At 44.1% G+C, this 26,623-nt stretch overlaps 1 protein-coding gene across 1 annotated transcript; it reads right to left on the minus strand.

Annotated features, from left to right (window-relative positions):
• Window positions 1-1,682: 1,682 nt before the first annotated feature.
• Window positions 1,683-25,164, minus strand: rhbdl1 (rhomboid, veinlet-like 1 (Drosophila)). The gene is made up of 6 exons (XM_062378744.1): window positions 24,940-25,164; window positions 23,519-23,667; window positions 23,265-23,377; window positions 5,452-5,552; window positions 3,071-3,131; window positions 1,683-1,954 (listed from the first exon to the last, which is right to left on the minus strand). The coding sequence occupies exons 1-6, from the start codon at window positions 25,162-25,164 to the stop codon at window positions 1,683-1,685; spliced, it is 921 nt and encodes a 306-aa protein (XP_062234728.1).
• Window positions 25,165-26,623: the final 1,459 nt, after the last annotated feature.

Below are 26,623 nucleotides of genomic sequence, written 5' to 3' on the forward strand. Positions count from 1 at the left end.
GAGGAAAAAAAAATACAAATAAATATACTCTTGGTTATGAACATACAATATACACATCCACTATCAAATGGAAAAACAAGGGGACAACTTAATAACACTCTTTTTTTTCTTCATAGGTACATTCCTTTACAAAAGTATACAGTCCCTAAGAATAAGAAGCTGAGGTATTGGACTGGGCCCGGCAGAGAGATCCCCAATGCCCTCTGGGACACAAAGGGTCAGAGGTCAGGTGATGACACATCCTCGCCCTCCCCAGTTCAGTCTGTCCGAGCGAAAACAGGCAGAGGCCAGTACGTGTGCGTGTTGTGAATATATATATACATACGTATATTTGTGTGTGTGTGTGTGTTGTGTAATCTTCCTCTTCAGTTTGTTCTTGTTGACCTAGAGAATCAGGCAGTGTCCGCTCTCAAAGACAAAGAGAGAGAAGTGAGTGTGTCTGTGTGTGTGTGTGTGTGTGTGTGTGTGTGTGTGTCCTCGTCTCGCTGAGAGCCACAGAGAATGACATGGCATATTTTACACGGTGCACCTAAATTGGTGGTTATGATAATCCAGGAAACTTTTTTTTTTCTTTCTCTTTCCTCCTCTGTCGCACAGTCACTTTTGATTTCCCATCTTAACGTCTTCTCTCGTGTTGAGTGATGTAGGTTTCTGTGTCCACAGTGTCGGTATATTGTCATTGAAGATGCCATGATGTGAAACGATGACAGTGACGCCTCTCACCTTAAAGATACTTGTGACGATGACACGTTAAAATCTTTCATTTAAAGCTTTTGCCTCATTTCCTTCTGCACCTGCCCTGGGGAAGGAAATTAATCTGCTCTCGAGGCAGAGACATGTGACTGATTTCCTTCCATTTTGGCACCTCAATTTTGAGAAAGCTCTCTAATAGTTGTTGTTTTTTAGTTGATGCGCTAGCAATGAAAAAACACAGTGATTTGCGTTCTGAGAAATTGCATCAGGGATGTGAAATTAAAAAACTCCTAAAAATCAAATCTCATTGGTGCTTCAGTGTTTTTGTTGATTGCTGCCCCCCTTGAAATTTATGTCCTGAAATTCTTCATTAAATCTTCCCCTGAAGCACAGCTGAAAAACTCTGTTTACTCTGCTTAAGTGCCTCTAAGCAAAACAGTGAATCTCTGTTAGTGTTGCTGCTGCTGCTCCTCATCTCTGACCTTTCAGAACGAGACAGGAAATAACTCCTAGCTTTTAACAGCACATGTTCCTGCTCTTCTTCCCCTTTAAATCCCTTTTGCTTTGCACCAGAGGCGCATGTCATCGACTCTTCCTACCGGAGGTCTTCACATGTATTAAAGATTTACTCAAAGAGACGACGGTGACAGATATAGAGCGCTGGCAATGTGGATGAGATCTCAGTGTGTATAAAAAGATACTGCTCCCCTCAAATGGATCTGAGGAGCGTTCACCTGTACTAGTTGCTACTGTGTGCCCTCTTTAATAAAAGAGACATGTTTCTTTGATTTGCAAAGTATCTGTAAAAAAAAGGATTATTGGTGTATTTTAGTTTGAATGATCTTGTATCTTTTCATTTTGGGCCTAAGTGGGCAGGGAATGGGGATCGTTAACAATGGTTGGACGGGAACCTGTTAAGAGCAGGGTCGGAGTCAGTGTGTTTGTGGAGGAGAGTCTCGGGGGGGGGGGGGGGGGGGGGGGGGTCGTCATCAGGGAGGCGGTGGGATCTGTACCCCCAGGAGCTCGTACGCGAAGATGTTCCAGAAGATGGCGAAGAGGAGGAAGGTGATGAAGGAGAAGACGATGACCCACCAGGTGCACTGTTTCTGCAGGCTCTCCTCGTAGCTGCGCAGGATCAGCAGGCCCATGCTGATGCCGACCACGGCCCCCGACAGGTGGGCCATGAAGCTGGGCTGCGGCCCGGAGGACGGCAGCGGCGGCGAGAAGCGGAGCCAGACGGCACGGCCCACCTCTGAGCTCACTGTGGGGAGAGGAGACAGAGTCAGTGTGGGGAATATAAATGCATGTGTGATAGAAAAGAGCTAGAAATAGAATGGATAGTGTTGAGCGCTTTGAGTGGTTGTTAAGACTAGAAAAGCATCATATACCATTTACCAGCAGTAGTTGGTTTAGATCAAATTCACATAGAGCACCTCTAAACTTGGCAGGTCGGTTTTATTAGGCTATGCCTTTGGACTGAGGATCAGGATCCAGCTCTTCCCAATATGTCAAACCATTACTTTAACTAATCTAGATCAGTTAATTTAATGTAAGGCTCTGTTGAGTCCTAACCAACATCCTTCCTGGGAGATTCGATCACGTGTGGTCAGCGGTCACACCTGTAAAATGTGTCCTGAATGTGGGATCAGATCTCACTTCCCCGCTCTATATGCAAAATGATCCTGTCAGTTTAGAGAGGTAATGAATCCGAGATGAAGAGGATCTTAAAGCAGTGTCCTCTTGATCTGAAAGGAGGTATTACTTACTCTCTCTGATATAAAGCACAAGGCCTAGATCTGAGCTGACTCCATGTGACTGTATTGCAGCAAAGTGTTTTATCACAGTCTGCGTCTGCAGCCAAAGAAAGGCCACGAGAGGATTTAAATGGATCTATACTCTGAACTAGCTTTATGATGTTAAATGTGGGCCTAGTTTTTCTGCCTGTTGTTAAAAAGTATTTTGAATTCACTCTTCGCGGTGGCTCAGACCTGTCGTATTTTATTTTGAAGATTTGTTTGTAAGACACTGAGAGGCGATATAATAACAGAGAGATGTTCCTGCGGAGACTCGCCGCTCTCTCAGCTCGGGGGCGGCGGGCTCGGGCCAGATGGAGGGAACATATTGCTCACTAATGAAAGTGACAGGGCATCGGTCCTCGTGTGGAGGAAAAGGACGAGTAAAGTGACTCAGGCGCTCGGAAAACAAAGCAACGTGTCCAATCAGGGATCCTCTCACGCTGGGCCATTGATGTAATAACTTACAAAGCATGTCTGTTGATTTTTGACACTACTACGGACAGTAAATCAAACCATGAACTCATCATAAAGCAGGAAGAGGAGCACAGGGTTTGGAGAGAGAGAGAATCTGGAGAACTTACTGCAAACTAGTGCCAGGATCATGCGGAGCAGCTTGTAAGGACAGCGCATCCCGGCCCAGTTCTGCAACACAAGGCCAAAGTGTCTCGTCAGCACAAACACCCATGAAACAAACAACCATGACATGCGTGGGTATATTAAAGCAGCACGTCACTCTCCATCTGCTGGACATATTCAGAGAGAAACACGGTCCATACGCGAGAAGGGGGCTGCACTTTCGAGACGTGGTTATACACCTGACTGCTCTCCACTTACTGATTCCGGCCCAGTGGCACTCTATTAATTAAGGCTATGATCATTTAACAGAAGGGGCGAATGGGCCAATAAATAGCCCTTGTGATTCTTCAGGGGCGAAAAAAGAACAAAAGCCTTCTGACTTAGAATAACACAGTTACTACCCGGGATGAACAATTGCACCAGTCATCTCCCTTCTTAAGTTCCTGGCTGTGGGAGTGTTACCCTGTGCCAATGTGTGTGTGTGAGAGAGTGTGTGTGTGTGTGTGTGTGTAGTGTCCCCTTGAAGCAAAAAAAAGAAATAGTGGACTCAATGCAAGATGGAAAAGAAATCTATAAATAAAAACCTGCTCTGACCATAAGGTTACAACAAGCAAGAAGTGGCAGTGCTCCCTATGTCACAATATATCTACAACTAAAAGATTAATACCATGAAAAGGGAGCATAGTGGTGCAGGGGAGGATACGTGTGTGTGTGTGTGTGTGTGTGTTTGTGTGTGTGTGTGTTTGTGTGTGGTGTGTGTGTGTGTGTGTGTTTGGTGTGTGTTTGTGTGTGTGTTAGACGTGATGCTGCCGCTCTCTGATGGGAGGCTATTTTCTCCGAAGTGGCTCCAAACTCACTGGAGGAGAAGGGCAAGCTGTAACAGAGGACGGCCGATCCATTTTGTCTAGTTGCAGATCTTGTCAACACACTGCTGACATTGAAATGATGAAGGCAACTGAAATGTGTGTGTGTGTGTGTGTGCGTGTCTGTGTGTGTGTGTGTCTGTGTGGAAGGTCAATGAGAGACTGAGAAACACTCGCTGTTTGGAACGAAAAGATCAAGAAGGAAGGGCTCCCGAAAATGACCCAAGCAAAGGACTCAGACATTTGCAGCCCCTTCGAATAATTTCGGGGGGGGATGGTGTGGAGTTCAGTGCATGTCTGAAAAGTAGTAGAACTTTCTGGCAACAGCTTTGAGTGCTTGAAGACTAAAATGTCAAAAGGTGTGAGTGTGTGTGATGTGTTTGGGATTGGGGTATGAGCATGCAAAATTGGCACTTTGTTTAAGATGTTCATAATAAAAGAACCCTTTTAGAATATTTGAATGATGTGATTTGATATCACGTATTTTCTCTGTGAGGTGGGTTGAGGTCGTTCTGATTCAATTTTGCCCGGGGCGCCCAAAGTCCCTTGAACAACCCTTGCTCAAGATGCATTCTGACAATGTTGCCGGAGCTGTACGACTCAGTCACCTCCACACCAGTGATTCCAAACTTCACTGATCCTGAAAATGTCTTTTGAGCGAAAACCCTATGAGGAAGGGTGTTGGCAGATGGCGAGGGAACTTACTGGGCCGAGAACGAACGAGGTTTCAAGATTTCCTTAAAACAACAAAAATACAAAACAAAGAAAGAGAAACTCATCAAAGTAGAACCAGGACGTGAGGCCTGAAAGAATTTCCCCAAACATCAAGAGCAACAGAACAAATAGAGTCCTGTTGGCTGCTGCACATTTCCACATTCTTTACTTTGAGCCCATCAGCGCGCTTTGATTTGTATCCCCGCTGGCATCTGCCCTGGCCACAGTGAACGGCAACATTAGTTAAAGTGATTCGTCAGACGTGACATCGCCCCGAGAGCTGAACAGAATGCGGCAGGCATGTCACATAGAGAGCTCGGGACAGACGAGGGAGTTCAATGGACACAAATAAACACGGTGTCAATAATTAATAAGGAGTCTGAAAGGCCAGTTCACAGGAGATTTAGCGGGAGAACAGAAAAAGGGGGTTCGGTGACGTGAGGGGCGCTGGGAGAAGGTCCTCGAGGGTTCTGCTGCTCATCGACAGCCGTGAGCAGGAGCGCCTTCACTCTGCCGATGACTCGATAAGAGGCGACGTCCTCTCAGGAGCGTTAGGAGGCATCGAGCCGAGAGCTGCTGGGCAATGAAAATAATTTATCACACTGATGTGATTCTGCTGCAGCTGGGAAATGAAAAAACTTGAATGAGATCAAAAACAAACACAAGCAGACGAAGAGGGAGACGTCGGAGGGAGTGGGATGTGGTCCCCGTCTTCTCCTGCTGCGGACGGCTCTGACATTTCATCCCCACTGAAAACCGTTTGCAGACGTAACAATGGAGGTGATGATGATGATGATAGCGGCAGTTACCATGACGACGTTGGCCAGATGCGCTGAGCACAGAGCGTAGACCCCCCCGGAGCCCCCCACCACTGGAGCGCGCATGTCTGTGATGGACACTGTCAGTGAGCCTGCAGAGAGACAGAGGGAGAGAGAGAGAGAGAGAGAAACATATTAGGATTGTTGACGTAAGAAAGAGGCAGAAGGAAGAGGAGAGTGTGTGTGAGTGTGTGTGTGTGTGTGTGTGTGTGTGTGTGTGTGTGTGTGTGTGCATGTGTGTGTGTGTCTGTTTGTTTGTTTGTTAGGAAGGGCAGTATTTTAGAGCAGAGGGGAAAAACAAAAGGCAGAATCAGATTACTCATCACGCAGCAGCACCAGTCACCTTCCTCCCAGCCGTTCTCCTAAAATCACAGGGGCTGTATTACATCAGCTGACCTTCACCTGCCCTTCCATTCCACACACATACACACGCACAGGCACTCACACGCACGCACTAACACAAACACACACACACGTCTTAAACAGTATTGTAAAGAACTGAAATACTGATTAGATAGAGAGAAAGAGGGATATAATGAAATATTTATATATAAAGAGAGATATAGAGACGGATAGATAGGTGGATAGATGGATAGATAGATAGATGGAAAGATAGATAGATAGATAGATGATAGATAGATGGATAGATGGATAGATAGACAGACAGATAGACAGAGAGATAGATAGATGGATGGATGGATGGATGGATGGATGGATGGATGGATGGACGGATAGACAGGATTGTACCGGAGCATGCTGTAATTAAAAGAGTCCATTTTAAAATAGTCCGTGATCAAAGGAAGGTCAGGCGAATCTTGCTGAAGAGGATAATTTCCAAAGTGTGCTCTAAAAGGCCTCGTGATATATTCATGAGCAAGGTCTAATCTGGGATATGTAGATGTGGACAGAAGCCAAATGTGCTGTTCAAACAGATCATTATAATATGAAAAGTGTAGTGGTGGACCGTGACAGTGACAAAGGAGAGAACATCATGGCAGCCGTTACTGTAGACTGCAGAGAGATTGCATTACTCACATTGCTGCATACAAAGCTCTGGTTCAGCACATATTTGATGCCAAAACCTTTTAAATAACCTTTTCATTGGGAGCACATCGTGGTTTTAAAACTCAAGCCGGGGGGGGGGAAGCTGCGTGGAGTTTCCTTTAAGAACCATGCAATGTCACATGGCAGGGATCTGGACAGAGGGGAATCTCTTCAATCACTTTCTTTCAGATTGCATGGATTTATTTCAGGGGGGGGGGGGGGGGGGCTGGGGGGGGAGCATTTTAACCAATCATCCAGGGAATGTTTAATGAAAAAAAATCAGGCGCATTTAATGGACTGATGTAAATTACTCTGCGGTAGACACATGTTTTTAAATGGGCTCCGTCTCAGATTGGCAGTGATGGACATGTGACGCCCCGGGTGAGCTAGCTCATTTTAGCAAGGAGAGAAAGTGCCTCAGCGTTCAGTGTGCTCTCGATAAAGAACATGAAGCAGACAGGCAAACTCCACTACTGGTAACGGAAAGGGATTTAATTGACTTTTTAAAAGGTGTAGGAGAGGTAAAAGATGCCTGAGCAAGGTAACAAAAGCAGAGACGTGACACAAGCACAAAGACACAAAGTCCACCACTGCTATAAGTTAAGTCTTCAAAAAGTTTTTCAAGTAAGAGAACAAAAATACACAAATTCAAAAAGGGCCTTTGAATAACCGGCTGCTTTTCACATTTAAAGGTGTGAACAGGTATGTCTCCCCAATGTGTTACACCCGGTGCCTCACACGCCGCGGCGTCCACACCGTGAAGTAGGACAGACTTCCTCGCAGGAGAGAAATCAAAGTGGCGGTTTCTTGCGAGGACGGAGTCGGCCACGGTTAATTATGCAAATGAGCTGATAAGGGAAGTGGAGAGGCCTGATAAAACAAAGCAGCCTCGTTTCAATCACAGCTGGGGTTCGCCGGAGTTGTGATGTCAGATCTATAATGCATGTTGTCCCCGTCCGTGTGCACGTGCGCCTTGCCCAGAGTAAACAGGGTCTCAAAGAATGCCTCGTCAGCCCGTGGTGGAGGCGATGATCACGGGGAGACAGATGGTAATCGGAGCGCGGTCCCGAGTCGTTCGTCTCCCCACGCTCCGACACCTATGGACTCCTCCACGTGGATTTATGGGGCATATCAAGGTTGGTGCCTCAGCTAAAGATTTCGGGAGATTCACAGTGTCCCATTTTAAGCGGTTCCACCAAATTGTAATTACACGGCGTGGCGTACAGTATGGGGTCTCTGATCTCTTCAAAGTAACGGAAAAAATGAATTGGAGCAACTTCAGCAGCATCAACATCTGAGCTCCTCTTTCAGTCCTCACAAACTTTTTCAGAGTTAATTTATTACTTCAATGCAGTACGGGGAGGATAAGTTGATGAAATATTAATAGTACGATATGAGAGCTATCGTCTGGGGTTTTGTCTTTTATTGGGTTTAAAGATTCAGTAAAATTAAACGATACAATTAGCAGTGTGATGTAAACAGAAAAACTTTTTTCCCTCTAAGAGATAACGTCTCTCACTCCAAGTGGAGTTTATGGATTAAAGCATGTAGTTAAAGTATTGAATAAAAAATAGATGTTTTGTTAATATATGGTAGTTTGTAATTGACTCTAGGGCAGACACTGTGTTATCTTCGTACACATTTCTTTCTTTTTAACGAACAGAGTACTTCAGAGGTCTTGGAAGTAGATGGAGCGTTATCTTACACTTCCCTTTAAGACAGCATTTTGTACAAATCTTTCTGCAATTAGGTAATTTTTGTTCCCTTGAGGCAGGTACATTTAGCTTAAAGCTTATATAAAAATAACATGGCAAATCTTCCACCAAATTGTTGACAGCAGAAATAGAGCAACATTAACATCCCTTTGGAAAAATGTCTCTTGCTACCTGGGACATGTATGACCAATATCCACTTTCCTTGTAGCTCCCTTTTTGTCACCACCAACTTCTACAGAGGAATATCTGGTTGAAGTCACCCGCTCCCCAGCTTCTTGCTAAGTTCTGCTGGATTCACAGTGCTGTGTATTTTGTTGTTGAGCAGTAAAACCAAAACTTCAAGCTGAGGGACACTATAAAGCATCTATAAAGGAGATATTAGACATATTCAGGCTCACATTTTTTATTTGATACCTGAAAAGGTTTACACGCTCTAATCTTCAGAAAACACAAAACTTTCCCCCGACTGTCCTTCGCTGCAGCTACTCTTTTCAGCCTCTGTCTGAAACACTTGGTTTCAGCTCCCATGTCTTTCAGGGCCCCCCTTCCCGATAAAGCCTGTCCTGCTCTGATCGGCCAGCTGGCCTGCTTTTGATTGGACGACAGCTTCCAGCACGTGTAGGAAAGGTCGACTTCCGCTCTCACTTTACCTGGCTTTGCTAGGGGTCGTGCCGGACAAGCTGCATTATGAAAATTAGCTGAAGAATCGGCCAGACTACTGAGGAGACGTTTCATGAGTTTAGGCTGCAGGGTTTTATCTGGGAAAGAGGAGCTCCCTTTACTGCCTTGCTTTTCTCACTTTGCAGATCTTTTACAATGCGCCTCCTTCAAGAATAGTGAAGTCGCCTGTTTGGTTACTAAAGTCGTCGCTAACACCGGCTCAGACAACCTCTTCGTCGGAGACACTTGTGACACCTCCATCTGTGGGTGAGGAAGAGAAGACAACTTGAGACCTCGGGCTCAGAGGAAGAGACAGGCTCCGCGGGGAGGACACAAACTGCTCTCTCCTCCTGCTCGCTCTGCTTTTGTGAGAGGCTCCAGAATACAGTATGAATATTAAACAGAGCTGTCGAGTGGGCCCCCCCCTACTCAGGGGGATTTGAGATTTAGGCTTCTCGCGCTCAGCAGTGAGGTGTGCGATTTCAGTGCTGAGCTGACACATTCCATCTCTCACACAGATTATTTATTGTTGCTGTCCCGGAGTCATCGTCAACAATCCTCAAATCTTTTTGTGAGCTTGCAGCATCCACAAGTTCACTGCAGTGTAGACAGTAAAAATGATGTACTTTGTTTATAGCCGTTTTCAGACATGACCTGTGGGTAAAATTTGTGGGTAGAACTTTACCCAGAGTGCCTTTCACAAATGATCAACAGAGCGGGAGGTTCACACGTTCACAACAGGGCCAAATCCTCCACGTTTTTCAGGCGAAAGGTGGAGCAGCCCGGGAGCAGCAGAAAGAGGCAGGAAGCCGATCATGTGATCACAGGATTATGTTTACAGCACACAGACACCGGTGTCGGCTCTTATCAACACAAACTCTCCTGACATCTTCATCGGTGTCTTCTACGTGTGCGTCACTGCTTTTTCACCTGGCGATATTTATCGTCACGTAAGAGGAGTCAGCACCAATCCCCAACGAAGCACAGAGAACTCAGTCTCTCTGTCAAACCGAGCTTACCACACTGTGACTGTTACTTCAGGCAGCCCTGAAGCTATGGGTCAACTTTGGATTTTTCAGTCTCTCTGGAACGAGGTGCAGACAAGGGACGGTGAGCTGATCCGAGGCCAGAGTTTCACGGTGCCCGAGGCTGCGATGCGGTGTAGCTGCTCGTGTGGCGGCTGCGCCACAGCACAGTCAATTTGGCAGTACAAAATATATGTCTTCGGAAAATCCGCTGAAGCACGGCTCAAACACTGACAAACAAGAAGCTTTTCACTGTCTCCTATGGCAAATATGTTGGTTCACAGTCAAGGGGGTCTTTTAGAACGGATCAAATCTGCTAGTTTAAAGATGTCTTGAAATCTGTAAATGTTTAAGCTAAAATCATAGGCAACATAGGGCTTAAGGGCGAATACATCATATAAGCTTAGTCTAAAGTAATCAGTGGTGTAAACAGTCCTGGAATTTTCAAATTAAAACAGGGCCAGCTGTGTTCCCAAATATTTCTTAGTTTTTAACGGCTCTAAAACTCTGGAGTAGTGTGGACGTCAGGCGTGTCCGTAGTGTGATTCGTTGCAAACCCGGAATAGATAATGGAAGCATGTTTCTTGTATCCATAACTTAAACTGGTGGTGATGTATTCAGTGAAAGTGGGTTATACAAATAGCCGAAGGAGGTTTTTGAAGTCGAGGCTGAGTGAATGGATTTTAAGGGGGCAGCGGAACAAGCTGGAAACACAACATTGACTTCGACGCTGCTTATGAAGTGGATAGGGTGAACATTCCAGCAGCTGACTAGTCACACACATTTATCTAACTGACACGAAAACATTAGCAGCCATTTGTGAGATGTGCTTCGGGCAAACCCAGAGAAGGAACATCTAATAATCACTCTCTTTCCGCTCCGTTCGGTTTTCATCAACTCCTGAAGGAAATTGTCCCTGACTTTGTGTCGTCTGGCGCTGGTCAGGTTGCCGACAGGGGAGTTTATCGGAGCTTCATTCAAATCCGTGAAAGAAATGTCATCAGAATTAATAAGCAACAGTGATGGCAAGGGAACTGCAGAGTCAAGGGAGAAATCTCTGTGGATTCTAAGTGCACATAATCATCTCAGTCATTATCAATATTCGAAAAGCCTTTAAAGCACAGATGACACACTGAAAACACATCTACTTCCAAGAGATTTAGTCAACAGTTTAAAAACCGAAAAAAAGTAATAGAATTAATTTTAAACCAGTTTTCTGAGAGGACAATATCATGTAACCTGTGGCCGGTGATGCTTTTGCCTTTTAGATTCGTTTCACTCTATCCGTACACACTGGCCTCAGAAGATCTATCTGGTATGCATTAAATCTTGAGGCCCTCCACGTGGATGTGCTGTGGTCAGCACTCCTGCAGTCACAGGGCTGCCTGTGTTAGCTAATAAACTGAGGAAGTGCCTGATCAGATTTATTCACTGAGCTCAAATAAAGAGAGACGGACACTGATTGAAAAAGTGGGAGTATGGGCTCATGAGTAACGGTGATGCAGAAGAAGCACTGGTTTATCTATCACGCAATTACAGGGTTTTTTACCACGTGTTTGTCTTTTTTCTTTTTTAAATTAAATCTGCCATTTAATTAGGAGAGAACCAGAGCTTCAGTTTCTGTTAAATTAACTCTAGAGCTGTTGGTGCCTTTCGCTTTAATTATTTTCTCATTCCAGCTGAAAAAGACGTTTAGTAACAGATAAATCTGGACATCGGTCCTCACTTTGGTTTGTGGTTCACTTTGTTAACCCACAGATGCACAGTGTGAATAACAATAAATGTTTTGTTTTGTCGATTTTATTGCCCATTTTGTTTAGTGGCTCTGTAGAGATTACACAAATGAGATTGAAGGATTTTTTAAAAATGATTTTTGTTAACAATAACCAGATAAATGGATCCAATGATTATTTTTACAATCGAAATAAAGTGATTGAAAATTAATGAACTAAATCAATTTTACCGCAAAAAAACTAATAAATGGCACTGCCGTTATGTATCAGTGAAGGGAGTGGTGGGTGTTATTAGATTTTGGTAAGTAGCGTACTTTGGTTTTGTTATATGAACAGACACAGTTCAGAGGTGAGCGGAGAAAGAAGGGAAATGTCAGAGTGACTCAATAAGAGGCAGACCATCTGTCACATGGTCTTTTGTCTACTTTATAGTCTATTTGAAAAGCTCATATCTTCAAATGTCATTTAATAGTGTGGCGCCCGCCTCAAAGCCTCATTTCAACTATAATAGTGCTGTCAGACTGGAGGGGTCCTATTAAAGAGGAGATAGACAGCTCTGTGTCATCCAGACAGAAAGAGAGAAGGTTAGTATCACCTCCTGCCGCCAAGGCTTTCCTTCAAGTGACTCACAATCAGTCCACATCCGATCTAGCATCTTCATCCATCTCCTTGTGCCCCGGTAGATAGTGGGTGATGGAAACCATCACATGACGTGAAGGGGAAGACGGAGACCGCAAAGTTTTACTTATCAGTGGTGTCAAGCTGTGGAGGAGCATCCCAAGCTGTCAGCATCCTCAAAGCGACAAAACGCTTCTCCTGCGCATCAGTCGACAAACACAGATTCAGAGTGGAAACACAACATGAATCAGGACCTCTCTCGTCGACATATAAAAAAATGATTAAAAACAGAAAGGAAATGAACATGATTCCAGTGCGTTTGAAGCTCGGCTCGGCTCTGGAAGAAGGGATATACAGTCATTCATCTGTTTCACAGTGTGCCAGCATGGCCACTGTAAACAGATCTTGCCCTTGGTTTCCTTAGAGACTGATTCTGTTTATATAACAGTTTTCTCTCCTGTCCAAATTTGCCACATGGGGGAAATATGATAATATTTATGTTCCCCCAGAGCCCAGGGGGCATCTCGAAAAATCAATAAGCTCCATAAGTCACATCCTCCGAGCTGCTGAGAGGAAAGTACCTGGCACAGCACCACCAATCAGAGGGAGGGATAATGATATCTGAGCATATGCCTCCAATGAAGGAAAGCACACTTCCAGTGAGAGTGTATTGTATATGAGATGAAGATGAGCTCCGACACAACCAAATAAATTCTTGGCATGAACAAAGCGGTTATCACTCACGACTGCTTTTCAGTGAACAAGCACAATCGCTGACCTTGGACAGAAATGACTCTCTTCTAACGGCCTGATGAAAAAGGGCCGGAAATCACTTCCTGTGCTCAAGGTTATAAATCCACAGTGATGGCCGCGGCGAGCGTGATGTGCTCCTTCATCGGAGAACTAACAACTGAGCGGAATATCAACAGGGCAGAGAAATGGCCTCTTCAGAAAGTGTTGTTTTCCTGTATTGGTTTTACACCATCGATGCAAAATGGAAACACACTGAGCTCGCCTCGCACAAATGGGCCCCACAACGAGGCTGCAATTTCATATTCATTCATCCTCGGAGTTGCTATCAGCCGGGCTGCAGGGGGCCAGTTTTTAGAGGAAGAGGGCTCAGTGTCACCCAGGAAGAGTTGACTGTGGGTTGAGACAGGGGGGGGGTTGGGAATTACCATAATCACACTGGCGGGCTCTGCAACACACCAAGGTCACCCTGCTTCCTCAGCACTCAGTTCAGCTCTGCGCCAGGGGAGTACATCACAAACATCGAACCAGTCGCTTCGGTGGATACCGATGAAGAGGTCCGACTGAAAACAAAGAAACACAACCTTGTGTACCGTCAGCGCGGCTCAGTCACAGCCGCGCTCTCCACCGACGGGCCTTCAAAGTGACATCGAGCAGGAAATAATTGGTATTCAGCCGACGACAGCCAAACAAAGACGACTCCGCGAAACCTCACCGGGTTCACCTCGAGCCAATCAAATCAGTGTGTTGTTAAATGTCTCCACACCAGCGCTTGAAGTGACTCAGAGCCAGAGGCCCAGTCACGTCCCCTGAGGCGCTGAGAGTGATGAATCCAGCGCCTCTGTCTTTCTGACACTCCTCTCTCTTGTCCTGCCCTTCTCTCGTCTCTTTATCTCCATCGCTGCCTCATTAAGCGAGTTTGGTTGCTGATGTGGCTGATGCAGAGGGAAGGTGTGGCAGCGTCACTTTATCTGATTCTACCGGAAAACAAAAAATCTGATGACAGTCGGTTTGAGAAACTGTCTTTAGCATTGCTGAGAGACATCTTTTTCTATTTTTGAGCACACATTTAAGTAGTGTGGCAAGGTGATGCAAGAAGGTTGTTGGTTTGAATCCCAGTTGGTCCCCGGGTCTTTCTGTTTGCATGTCCCGTCCCCCCTGTGTTTGTGTGATTTTTGTCTGGCTTCCTCCCACAGTCCCAAGACGTGCAGCGTAGGTTAATTTGAGATTCTACATTGGTCTGAATGTGAGTGTGAACGGTTGTAAGTCTTTGTGTGTCGGCCCTGCGATGCGCTGGCGACCTGTCCAGGGTGTGCCCCGCCTCTCGCCCAATGTCGACTGGGATTGGCTCCAGCTCCGTCCTGACCTTTAAAGCAGTACAGATGATGGATGGAGGGATATTTCGGTCCTGCGTTGCATTAAATCCGTAACCCTGTTGGTGGGTAGTCAAATCAATAGTGTATATAAATGCATTGATAGTGTATAAAGCTGTATGGATTTAGTATTGAAGTAGGGGTCTCTCAATCAAAACAAAAACGAAATACCTATAGTTTGATGACGTCGTGAAGCAGTGCGGGATCATGGGAGTTGTAGTCTTCAACACCACTTCTGATGAAAACACCGGACGCGACTCAGATGCAAATCACGTTCACGGATGGATTCAAGTTTTATTCCCTTTTATTAACAAAAGGCAATGAATATCTTGATCAGTGGAGGAAAACGGATAAAGAATAGATGAACTACTCTGCATGATGAAATTGTCAATTTTTAATCAACAAATAAAAGTGAACTAAACCTAGGAAGTTGATCTGTAACTAGATATATTTCACCATTAGAAGCAGTAAAACTCTTGTTGGTTTATTTAAATTACTCAATTGAATTTGTGAAGTGAACATTCAGTCTCTAAACTGTATTCCTAAGGGATTTCAGTATGATAGTTACACATGCTTGTGTGTCTCCACCAAACAGCAAATATCAGCAAAATGGATGATGGACAAAGTCACTGTTGCCGAAGCACTCAGGCCCTCTATTCATTGTCAGCGGATGTAATCATATTTCCCCTGCCTAATTACACAATGCCCTTAAAAAAATCTGTTACACAACAGAAGTAATAATAACACACAGGCCCAAATCAGCCTGGAGCCCGCGCAGTAATTCAGAAACTAAACACGCTTCGCTTATTTATGCTGAAACAAACATCAGGCTAAATTAGGAGCGACTACAAAGTGAGTCTCATGACCTCGGCAGGAACACGACGCTGCCGCCGTCCCTCCCGGTATCACAACCACATTAATCAACTGCCGAAGAATTAAACATTACATGCAACTTGGCGAGGAGCTGCGGAGTAATGAAAACATCCACTGGCTGGTAACAATGAGGTCACACTGACATGCAGTCATTCATCACATCTTCATTACCGGTTCCCAACGGGCCCACAAATGACATCAGGCCACATGCCTCCTCCTCGTTTTGACGGAGAGCCCCGGTAAGTGGGCACATGGCTGTAGTAATGCTTCTGTTATTATCTGTTAACCAGGATGCTTCCCTTCCTCCTGGTCCTCATGTATGATTCACGTCACGCGCTCCACAGGTGCTGAGGCAGCAGCAGCCTCTTGTGGTTTCTTCATATGTTGCTGAGGAGCATCACCAGGTCAAATATTCAATTTGTGTTTTGAAAATAGAGGAGACTTTGTGGAGGCAATCAGACAGTATCATAGGCAACAGGTTTGCTTTATATCTACAGCTATGTTTACTTTATATTTATTATTTACACCTTGAACTTAGATGTATTGACTTGATTTGGACAGGGTGTTCCAATTATAATATGACAAGTGAAATTTAAGAGAATATAGGAATATATGCTAAATCAGATTTGTTTTTGTCATCATCAGCCTGACTCTTTCTGTTAGACCTATAAACACGGAAATTAACATTTTTATTTTACAACAATAAGGAATAAGGAAAAGAGTTATGTTTATTTTCTTAAATCAGGCTCTATATATTCGTTATCTTAGATCATGAGAAATAAGTTGATAAAACGAATGAAACATAAGTAAGAAAGGGTATCGCCTTTTTTAAAAGTCATTCATCCATAGATGGTGGAGGAAGAAGTATTCAGAAAGTACACTGTAAATATACCCTGGTACAGTTTTCCACTGTTTAACTAGAATGTGCTGATATGTTATCAAAAATCACATTAGTGAAAGTGGAGGTTTCGCCGCAGGCAGGCTTTCAAGAGCGAGCAGAGTATGACGAGCCTGAAATCTCATCAACACACTGATGGTGTCTCTGAGTTGAACAGGACAGAGTAAATCAGCAGACTCTGGCTGGCTGTAGTGAGAGGCTGCTGGAGGATGTGGACCGTCTCAAACGTAAGGTGTAAGAGACATACAGCCCGAGGCTCACACTGAGCTACGAGGGGAAACATGGTGTTCTGGCAATGCGCTGCTGTCCTGAAGCACGTGGAGGAGCTGAAGGAGTTGTTGGCCAGAGGATAGCAGAACCCTCTGGGGGGAGAGAGAAGATTAAAAGAAAGAATCCCTGCCGCTCCCTCTTCAATGTGGAGCTGGGCTGCAACAGTCGAACATGACTCTACATTTTACAATCGTCTCGTCAACATAGTCTGAAATTCTGACTGATGCTGTTCTTCTTATGCAACGCGAAATTCAAGTAGAGCTCTTCAGTAGCAACGGAATCACAGAGGATTACTGAGTGGATGCAAAACGTAGAGGGACAGGCTGAACAGCACCGTGGCACAGTTGGAGAATAATTACAGATTGTTCCTTTTGTCAGCACACATCCAAGGACAAAATGTGCAGTGTCGTAGATTTTTTTTCACTGTGGAGGGAAGATCCGGCTGTATGCAAGATTTACAGATGCATGTACAACACAATCTGACTCACCCAGATTCAAGCCTGAAGCTAGTTTTTCATTCATCTAGCAAAACATTTTCAAGCTAATGTGAGATATTCATGTTCCTGTGTAGATCCGACTAGATCCCAGTTTATGAGGCAAAGTCAAAAAACAACAGATGTCTCTTGGCTCTGGGTGTAAGTCCTGCAGTGCAGAAACTCTTGCAAGTGCGTTTGAGTGACAAACACAATACCTGCAACACTCCGTAAATGCACCCACTGAATGCAGCAGTAATCTGAAAGCCCTGCTGCCCTGCAAAAATAACAAGCAACACGCGTGCAAGAGCGGATAACAAGAGCCGACATGATTGAACTCACGAGCTAGAAAAGAAGACACTGCATGAATATAAACAGGAGACAGCCATGGGCGACAAAATGGAGAGGGAGGTAAAATCGAGGGGTTTACAAAGACTGAAGGAAAACTGGCAAAAAGTAAAGTGTGAGGCAGGAAAACACAATGTAGAAGCAGAGTCTGTGTGTACACTCACACATACATATTTACTGTATCTCCACAGAAAAGACCCCCGACAGCCACTTCTCTAAATTTTCTTTTGGGATTTCTGTAAAATCTGAAGCAAAATGCCCACTGGAGAAACAAAGGTTGTTATATTCAACAGTTGAAAGCCTCCTTCTGTGCCCAGAGCCAAAAGGCCCGGGCCTCAAACCTGAGACCCTCCCACGCAGCCTCCTCCAAAGACTCCGGAGACCCAGAGAATTACACACCGAGCGTCCAAGTGCATTTCCCAACCCGCGGTCTAATGGACCACTCTCCGACAGATCAGAAAACATTTGTGCCAGCGGAGCTCCAATTCCAACTCCATCAACAGGAATCGGGAGGTGAAATGATTGTGCCGCTAGCAGTCGTTCATCATCGTGTGTCTGTCGGACAGCTCGGATGTTCCTCGCCCTTCAGGAGGAGTTCGGCTGGTTTCTGTGCTTCTTCTCCTCATTTGTCAGACCGAGGAGCTGGAACTCAGAGGTCTGCTGAGTGTCGAGTCCAAGAATCGTGATCAGTGTGCGAACTGTAGCAGGGGGTTTACTTTTGTTACAAATACAACATTTATAGCCCTCCTGATTTAGCTTTTGCTTATTATTATTTCTGCTAATGAGAATAAAGATAATAGGATGAGGAAGAGTAGCTGTTGCTGTGCAGCTTTCAGCACCACAGAGGAGAGGAGAGCAGCAAAAGGAGCCAGAAGGACATTTGTAGTCATCTGTTTGTTTGTGTGTTAGTTAGCAGCCTTACACAAACAATATAGAGAAAAGTTGATCCTGAACCTTGTCGGAAGGATGTGTGTATATACACATTATTCGTTTTTACAGTTTTTAGTGCATTTATGTTTATTACATTCTATTTTGAAGTGTTTTAATTCTTTGTATCTGTGTTATTGCTCCTGTCACCTGTCTCTGCCCTTGACATGCTGCTGTAACACAATGATTTCTCATTTTGAGATCAATAAAATCTATCTATCTATCTATCTATCTATCTATCTATCTATCTATCTATCTATCTATCTATCTATCTATCTATCTATCTATCTTTCTATCTATCCAACTTTGCGAGATTGTGTTTTTGTTGCTCTCACGAATTTCCCACTGAATAATTCATGGGTCTTAATTAAATAAATCTGGCATATGTAGGGGCCGAATATGAGTGTGAGCAATTTGGTGAGGCTTAATTGAACTTAACGGGCCTTGGTGGAGGTATGTGCTCCTCTGAGTGCTATTCTAGTTTGTTAATTTAATTGTTAGCAGGATTACACAATAACTACGATACCAATTTCCACCAAACTTGGCGGACGGATGAGGCCCGAGCCTCGGAAGAACAAATTACATTTTGGAGCATTTTGTATTTTAAGTGGCCGCTCCAGGAAAACTGTTTTTATGCCAAATACATTATTTAGCTTATCAGACTGTTTTTTGTTTTTTTTATATATTTCTACTGTAGGTACCAGAGAATCATGTGGCCTTGGTGGATGTATGAGCTCTGAGTGCCATTCTAGTTTGAGTATTAACAATAGGGCACTTGATTACTGATAGAGAGAAAGATAGGGCACTTTACCCATTCACCCTGGAAGCAGTGGACCTTTGTCCATCTAACAATTAGATTTTCTGAATTACTGAATTAGTGAATAATGTCTTTCATGCATGAATCATACATACTGGATCCATGATGAAGAAAAATAGAAATAGAAAAACATTTTCTATTTCAACAACAACCACAGGAGCTTGAGTGTTTATTGAGACGAGCGCAGATCCCTGTAGTTCGAACCCCCGATCGTGACGATGATTGAGTTTATGCAGATCAAGTCATTTTGAAAGTTAAAATTATAATTTGAAGTCATGCGGCTGCAGCTTTGGCTTGTGCTGAAGAAATTATATTTTTCACCACTGCAATGTTACTCTATCACAGGAACCCTAGTGAACGCAGTTTGACTCCGGGCTCTGAGTGTCAGCGTGTACGATCTCTGCTCCTCTCCTCCTTTTTTCAACTCGGGCTGGAGCTTAAATCTCCAAACAACATCTCAAACTGCACTCACGCTAATTCCCCAGAGAGCGACCCCTGCGTTACTCTGCCACTTTTCCCTCCTCTAAGCCCCGCGCTCGCCCGCTTGCACTTTCGCGACCAAGGCTGCTAAAATAAATCAAAGCTACAATAATTCATGAGTGTTAACAGAGTGTGTGCATGTGAGCGTGGGTCTGACTTTCACAGAGTATGCGCAGCTTCAACTCCATTTTACAGCTGTATGTGCAGAGAGAGAGAGAGAGAGAAGAGGAAGAGAAATGAGATTTTGTAGTCACATCAGATCAGGGCACATAAAATGAATATATGCAACTCAATGTGAATTATTGCTCTCAACAGTATTCAAATAATGGTTAGCGAGGCATTTATGAGACTCCAGACAGAACTTGTTCTGAGTGAGGATGAGGGGGGGGGGGGGGGGGGCTTGATGCAGTTGTGCCGACATAACCTCTGCAAATACACATTATCAGCAAAAACTGCAGTGGGAAACCTCATCCGGCAATCAGCACGGATTTTAAAATTACCAATCTCCAAACTGGCTTGGAGGAGGATGGAAGTTAATGAGGTTTCATGTCAACAAAGATTTGAAATCTCTGGCCAAACCTCTGGACACCGCGACTCACTCCGCTGCTTTCGGCCTCGTCTGTTTTTTCTAAATAAAGTGAGTCATGGTTATCAAAGTGATCAAACAGGCCTCATACGGACGCTGACTCGAGGACAAACATCCTCAGTCTCGCTAGACCTGCGTTTCCCGAACCTAAATTAATTGTTGTTTTTTTTGCAGCAGATGTGAGACGAGGAACACCTTGAACTTAATAAATGATGAAGGGAGCGACAACACAAAAATCAAAGCGCTTTCCAAACTAATAAACCCTGAAAACAGGAATAAAAGGGAGGAAAAAAACACCAAACTAGGTCAGTGCAGATAAACTGCAGACCTGCAATAACACAAACAATGGCTTCAACAGCGAGTTGACAGCCTCTTCCGTCTACTTCAGTGTTTTAAAAAGGGAAACGGTAGTGCATAATGCAGAGCACATCATGTCTGAGCCTCTGTTTAACTCAAGGGAACCACAGCTATCCTGAAGTTCTTGACTCCCAAAAATCCAGATCATACATTCTACTTCAATTAGGTCGTCACCACATTTTTGTATGTAATCCAAGTACCTCGTCCACCACTGTCATTTTCATATAGGTTCAGGATTAAACAATTTTTTTTGGTAATGTTGCCTAAAAGTGTCTTTATCACCACTGTGAGTCCATGCTGTTTTCATGTATGTGCTTCAGCAGCAAAAGCAAGCAACAGGGCAGAGGATGAACTGGCAGAAACAAAATGTCCAACAGTTCGAGAGAGAACCTCTTCTCTAACAGGATGAATGGATTTGGGAAAACAAAGAAGTAAATTAAGTTTCAGTGTCAAAATGAAGTGATATTTGGTATTGTGTCCTTGGGTCTCTTGAAATGTGTTATACAAATTCAAATTGTAATATTTCTGTTTTTGTATGATGCTTTTCTCTTTTTTCGCAAATATAAATAAAAAAAATACACCTCAATGTGTATCCTATAGAATGGGCAAAGAACATGTTGTTCTGATTTAAACCACACAGATTGTCCTCCACTTTCTTCCAGAACATTTCCATGAATGGTAGAAGAATATACAATCGCCTCCACCCAGAGAGATGCAGAGTCAGCGTTTGTGTCTCATCCAGAGCAGCAGAGATGAGACTGTGTTGTGTGAACCAGCAGCATGTTGTCCTCTCGATCTGGAGAAAGACAAGCTGCAGGACCACATGGAGCCAAAGTAACACTCTGCTGAGGAAAGATGGTGGGAAACCACAGTGTGAAGATGCAGCGACAGAATGAAAGAGGAACTGGAGAAGGACAGACACGGGATGAGCAGGGAGAGAGAAAACCCTTTTAAAAAAACAGTGTAAAATGGCGGAGATGAGGAATGCTTTCATCTGGAGGGTGAGAACATGGAACAAGAAAGAAAAGCCTTCAAGAAAGAACACGGGAAAAAACAGAGAGGGAGGCTTCCCAGTTGGAAAAATGAAACATGAAAAAGAAAGAGAAACCTTCAATGAAGAGCTTAGGGTACAACGTATGAAGAACAGCTTTTGATGCTGTAAACGAAGATATGATTGACGGCAGGGAGTCCTTCAGGATATAAGGAGGAGATGGCATTTGTGAGGAGGGCCTGCATTCAAGAAAGGCCTTCAGAGGAGGAGAGGAGATGTTTTCTAGCTGGAACGAGCAAATAGAAGAAAAATCTTTGTTCTAGAAATGTGTGCCCCTGACACTGAAAAAGACGCCGTGTGAGGAGAGGACAGCATTTGAGATGGAAAAGACGCAGATGAGAACATTCTACATGGAAGAAGAGTCAGACTTCCAGAGGACGAGGGAGGCTCGGAGCACAGGGGACGACACGATGACGCAGTAGAAAAATGCATCAGTGAAAGAAGAAATGCCAACGGCGGCAACTTTCAGATGAATCAAAAGGGCCATTAGGACCAGGACTGTCAACATGTCCGACAATTCATCTTTCAGCTTCACATTAGTGTGGGCGTGGGAGCACGGCCACGTAAACATCAAAGATGGATCAAGCAACGGACTCTGGAAATCTCTCTAATCAGGCATTCAAAGCATCCATCCAATCTGTCTCTGCCTATCCACCTGTCTGCCTCCAGGACTGTTCATCTCATCGGTTTCTCACTCATCATGTGTATTGTTAAGGGTCCACGGGTGCAGTATTGAACTTGGTGTGATAAGGAAACGTGATGCTTTCAATATGAATAAACTTTGAATTAAAAGGAAACCGGAGCGGAGTCCAGCAGCAGGTCTTAACTCACCATGGCTGTGTTACTGCAGGTCACTTTTATGCAGCTGCAGCCGGCATTAGCACGGGCCGAGCAAACAGCCCATTCCAAACGGGTTCAAAAGAGGCACTGCACTGGTTAAACTTAATAAACTTTCAAATTTAGTGCTCGTGGAAATTGTAGGGGCGGTGTGTGGCCTAGTGGTTAAAGTGGTGGTTCTTTAACTAGAAGGTTGCCGGTTCAAACCCCACTCTCTCCCATCTGCATGCCGAAGTGTCCTTGGCAAGATACTGAACCCCTAAATGGCCCCTCATGAATGTTGAGTGTAATAATTGTAAGTCACTTTGGACATATAATGCAAAAATCCCACCTGGCTTGTAAAGCAACTGGTTGGTTTATGCATGTCACGCCCAAAACCCACCCATGATTCATTGAGAGAAAAAAAGCTGCAACGTATTTTTCTGCTGTTAAACTAGCGTGAGTTGATTTGTACACATCTTGAATTCACTGGCTCCATGCGTTTTAGATCATCTGCTTAGTTGTGTTTAATAGAGCCACCATATTTTCTAACATAGACTTGTAAAGATGACATGGGAATAATGGATATTGATGACATCACTGCAACTCTTTTCTGATTGGTTCCCAACAACAGCTGAAAAGGAAAATTGGTGATGCAGCTTTTGTAAACTACACCCCCAAGTTGTGGAACAGACTGCCGCTAGATATCACAGCAGCTGGCCGTAAAAATCTGTTCTCTTCTTATTTGAATTTATAACATGATTTAATTTTCTTGCTACATTGTATGTAAAGCACTTTGAGCTGCGTTTCTTGTATGAAACGCAGCTTTATTATTTTTAACCTGGTGTTAAATCTCTTCCTGGTCACCCTTACAGTATGTCATCAAATCTTGCGGCTCCTTTGACCCTGTTGCACACCACAGCACTTCCTGGTGCCACGCCCCCCCCACGGCTTTACATTGTAAGACACTTATTTTGAAAAGACACTCACCGGCCAGCACTCCTGCCATGTAGAGCAGACTTATTCGTAAGATGCCGTGGACCATCTCTAGAGGCACGCCGATCATCAGCTGCAGTAGAGCATTGAAGCCCAGCTGCTCCAAACTGAGGAGGGAGAGCACAGACACAAGACAAGCTTCAAACCACCGCGGGAGATTCTCCTTCCCTCTAACGCAGAACCATTAGAGTCTAATGGTTCAGCGTCGTCGACAGGAGCCGAGAGAGATGTGAGGTGCTGGTACGTACCCGACGTGCATGAACATGTAGCTGAAGAAGCGCCACACTTGTGCACGGTGGCCGGGATGGTAGACCAGGGGGCTCTTCATGAAGTCGGGCTGATAGGTCTGGAGCACCCACTTGTTCAACATGATGCCGTAGCACATGAACACAATGATCTACAACAGGGACACAGGAATGACACCAAACTGTCAGTTCTTGCTGACATGCCCAGTACTCTCTCTCTCTCTCTCTCTCTCTCTCTCTCTCTCTCGCTCTCTCTCTCTCCCTCTCTCTCTCTCTCTCTCTCTCTCTCTCTCTCTCTCTCTCTCTCTCTCTCTCTCTCTCTCTCTCTCTCTCTCTCTGCACACTGCTGCTACTAAAGGGGGAAATTGCCCCGATCAACAGGACCCACTGTGCTTTTTATTTAAGACACTTGTCGTTTTATTTTCCCTTTTTTTCCAGCTGATGCTTATAAGACTCGTGGAGACAATTAATGCCCTCGTTCAATTCCACTAATTTCTTTTCATGGAATAATGACTCATTGTGTCTGTGAATTAAAATGAGTGTGAACCATTATTATTTCATCCTCATTGTCATTACAGACCATTCAGTGCCATTTGGAGACATTACAAGAGCATCTGGCTTCCTCTCCTGAGAATTATGAGGATTTCAGGGGAAAACCATGAAGTTTTGTTGAGAAACTGTTATTTTCTTTTGCAGCTTAATCTCAAACCATTCAACCCCGGACCTCGAGGGCTTCTCTGTTAGTGGTTTTCTAACATAATAGCTCAGTTAATGGCACTGTGGTGGCCAGGGCGTTTACTGACCTGGTTTCCAAGTTCCAAACTTGGTGTCTAGGCTTTAAGCTCGGAGGAACGCATTAAATGCAGCCGCTAAGCCCCTGACTCCCAAACGAGTTACCAGCTCATATCGAGCTCCCAGTAAAAAGCATGTGATCAAAGAAAGAAAATCTTTTCAGAGGGTCTGAGGCAAACGACTCAGGCAGCAGAGCAGTTTAAAGTTATGGTTGTGGGTTAGTAGCCTGACTCTTATAAGGTAAAAATATTGCAGAACAATAATGTTTTAAACATACCTCAAATACGTTGGGCTGCATTAGTAAAATTATCAATCAGAGAAGTTACCTCAGTATCCTCTTGTTAAAACCCTCTTTTATAAAATGGCATATTTTTGTTTTATTTCTTTATTCGTCTTGCATAAACATGTTTAAATGAAAAACATTCTCAGGATTCATTTTCTTTTTTTTTGTCTTTGTGAAGCAAACCTATTTGGCACCTGTAGTCCAGTTTTTTTTAAAGCGCTATACATAGAGGAAGATTATAATCAATATCATTATTACTTATAATATTCATGCCACTGTATGATTGGTACAAGATCTATGTTATGTACCACTGAGCTCTAAGACAGGCCCCGTGGTGTTATCCTCTAACCTGGACAATGGTGACGATGGCGATGAAGATGGGCGGCGGACACAGGCGGTTCTGGTGGAAGTACCAGCGCCGGTCCGTCTCGCAGGGCAGGATCTCGTAGGCCACATAGCGCACAAAGCGCTTGTACAGACCCAGCCCCGTCTCGTCCAGCAGGATCTCCCTCTGCAGCGTGCGGCGGCCATTGGCGATGGCTCGTCGGAAACTGCTGGAGCGCTTGCTGCTCATCTGTAGGGAGGATGAAAGAGCTGTTCAACGCAATGTCTTAACAACTGCTTACATTTTGAAGTAACTCAGAGAGAAATGATGAGCAATCCTTCTCCACATTAGACTTCCAATCGCTGGAAGTACGTCTACTTGCTGAGAGATGGATGAGGAGATTGATTCCACTCAGTTCTGTGAGATAAGAGACCAGGTATTCAGCTGACACTCTCGTTTGTGGTGACTTTAAGGAATCAGCGGACAGCTTCATATTCTTGTGATGGGTCTGGTTTTGCTTACTGCTTGATGACTCAATCTCTCATTTGCAATAAACTGGTCATGGGTCGCCGTGTGAGCGTTACTGTCGGGACGTGCCACACCCGGCCAAACACATCCAATCACAGCCACAACTTTCTTTACGCTATTGAAAGGATGAGAGCTTCTTTTCGTATAATCTGAGGGAAGCTCGTCAGTGTGACTAATCATCCTAGATGGGGATGAGCCGACATTTCTAAAGCACTAATTTCACGAGGGATAGCACATGGACAGTCCTGCTTCAATCATCAGGTCAGAGGGTGACGGCACTCCCATCTCCTTTTAAGGACTTTTTCTGTCATTATGTTGTTCAGAGGTTTCAGTGGAGTAAAATACACCATGTCTGTTATATGCTTCTTTTGTCAGTATCTGTTTAAATCTTATTTATCTATTTACTCAATGTGTGTAATTCCATTCTTATAACTGCCATATCTGTTTGTAACATGTTTATCCTTTTACATATATAATTACTTTTTTATAATTTGTCTGGATGGGTTTTATAGCTACTTAGGAAACCATAGCATCAACCATTATGTTTGTGAGCTGGATGCAATGTGAGTTCAATCTACCAGCACCTTGTGTTCTATGCGATTGACAACAAAGTGAATCTGGAGATTTTTGACCTTTCCAACCAAATAATTCATGGATCTTGATAAAAAATAAAAAGTGGAATATTTCGGGTACTTTTATCTATGCGTGTAAAATCTGTTGCAGCTCGTTTGAATTTTAGGGGACTGTTGGGCTGAGGCGGAGGTGTATGGCTCTAGTAAGTGCCATTACTTTTGCATGTGTTGATTAGATGGAGTCTCTTCAAAGACGAAATCAAGCTAATGAGCGAGACACAAAAAACGATTGCTCAGCATCTTAAAACAGCTCAAACTCTTGTTAAACACGTTGCCGGTCTCTTTAGCACCATCTGTGTGACACAGACATAAAAGAGAGACACCAGAACTGAAAGAACTGCAGTGTGGTGAAAAATGCCTTCCTTATGAGTGGCAGATGAAGATTTGATTTTAAACAAAGCAGAAATGAAGTGGTAAGAACAGCGCTTTGTAAATCTGCAACAGATGTCAATTTTAGTCAACTGCTGTTAGAGAGACACTTTATAATTTTTTAATTTTATGCAGCAGTGGTTGAACAGCTCCATGTGAGTTTCAAAGGATATACGGTG

Source organism: Platichthys flesus, chromosome 20, assembly GCF_949316205.1.
Source record: "Platichthys flesus chromosome 20, fPlaFle2.1, whole genome shotgun sequence".
NCBI lineage: Eukaryota > Metazoa > Chordata > Actinopteri > Pleuronectiformes > Pleuronectidae > Platichthys > Platichthys flesus.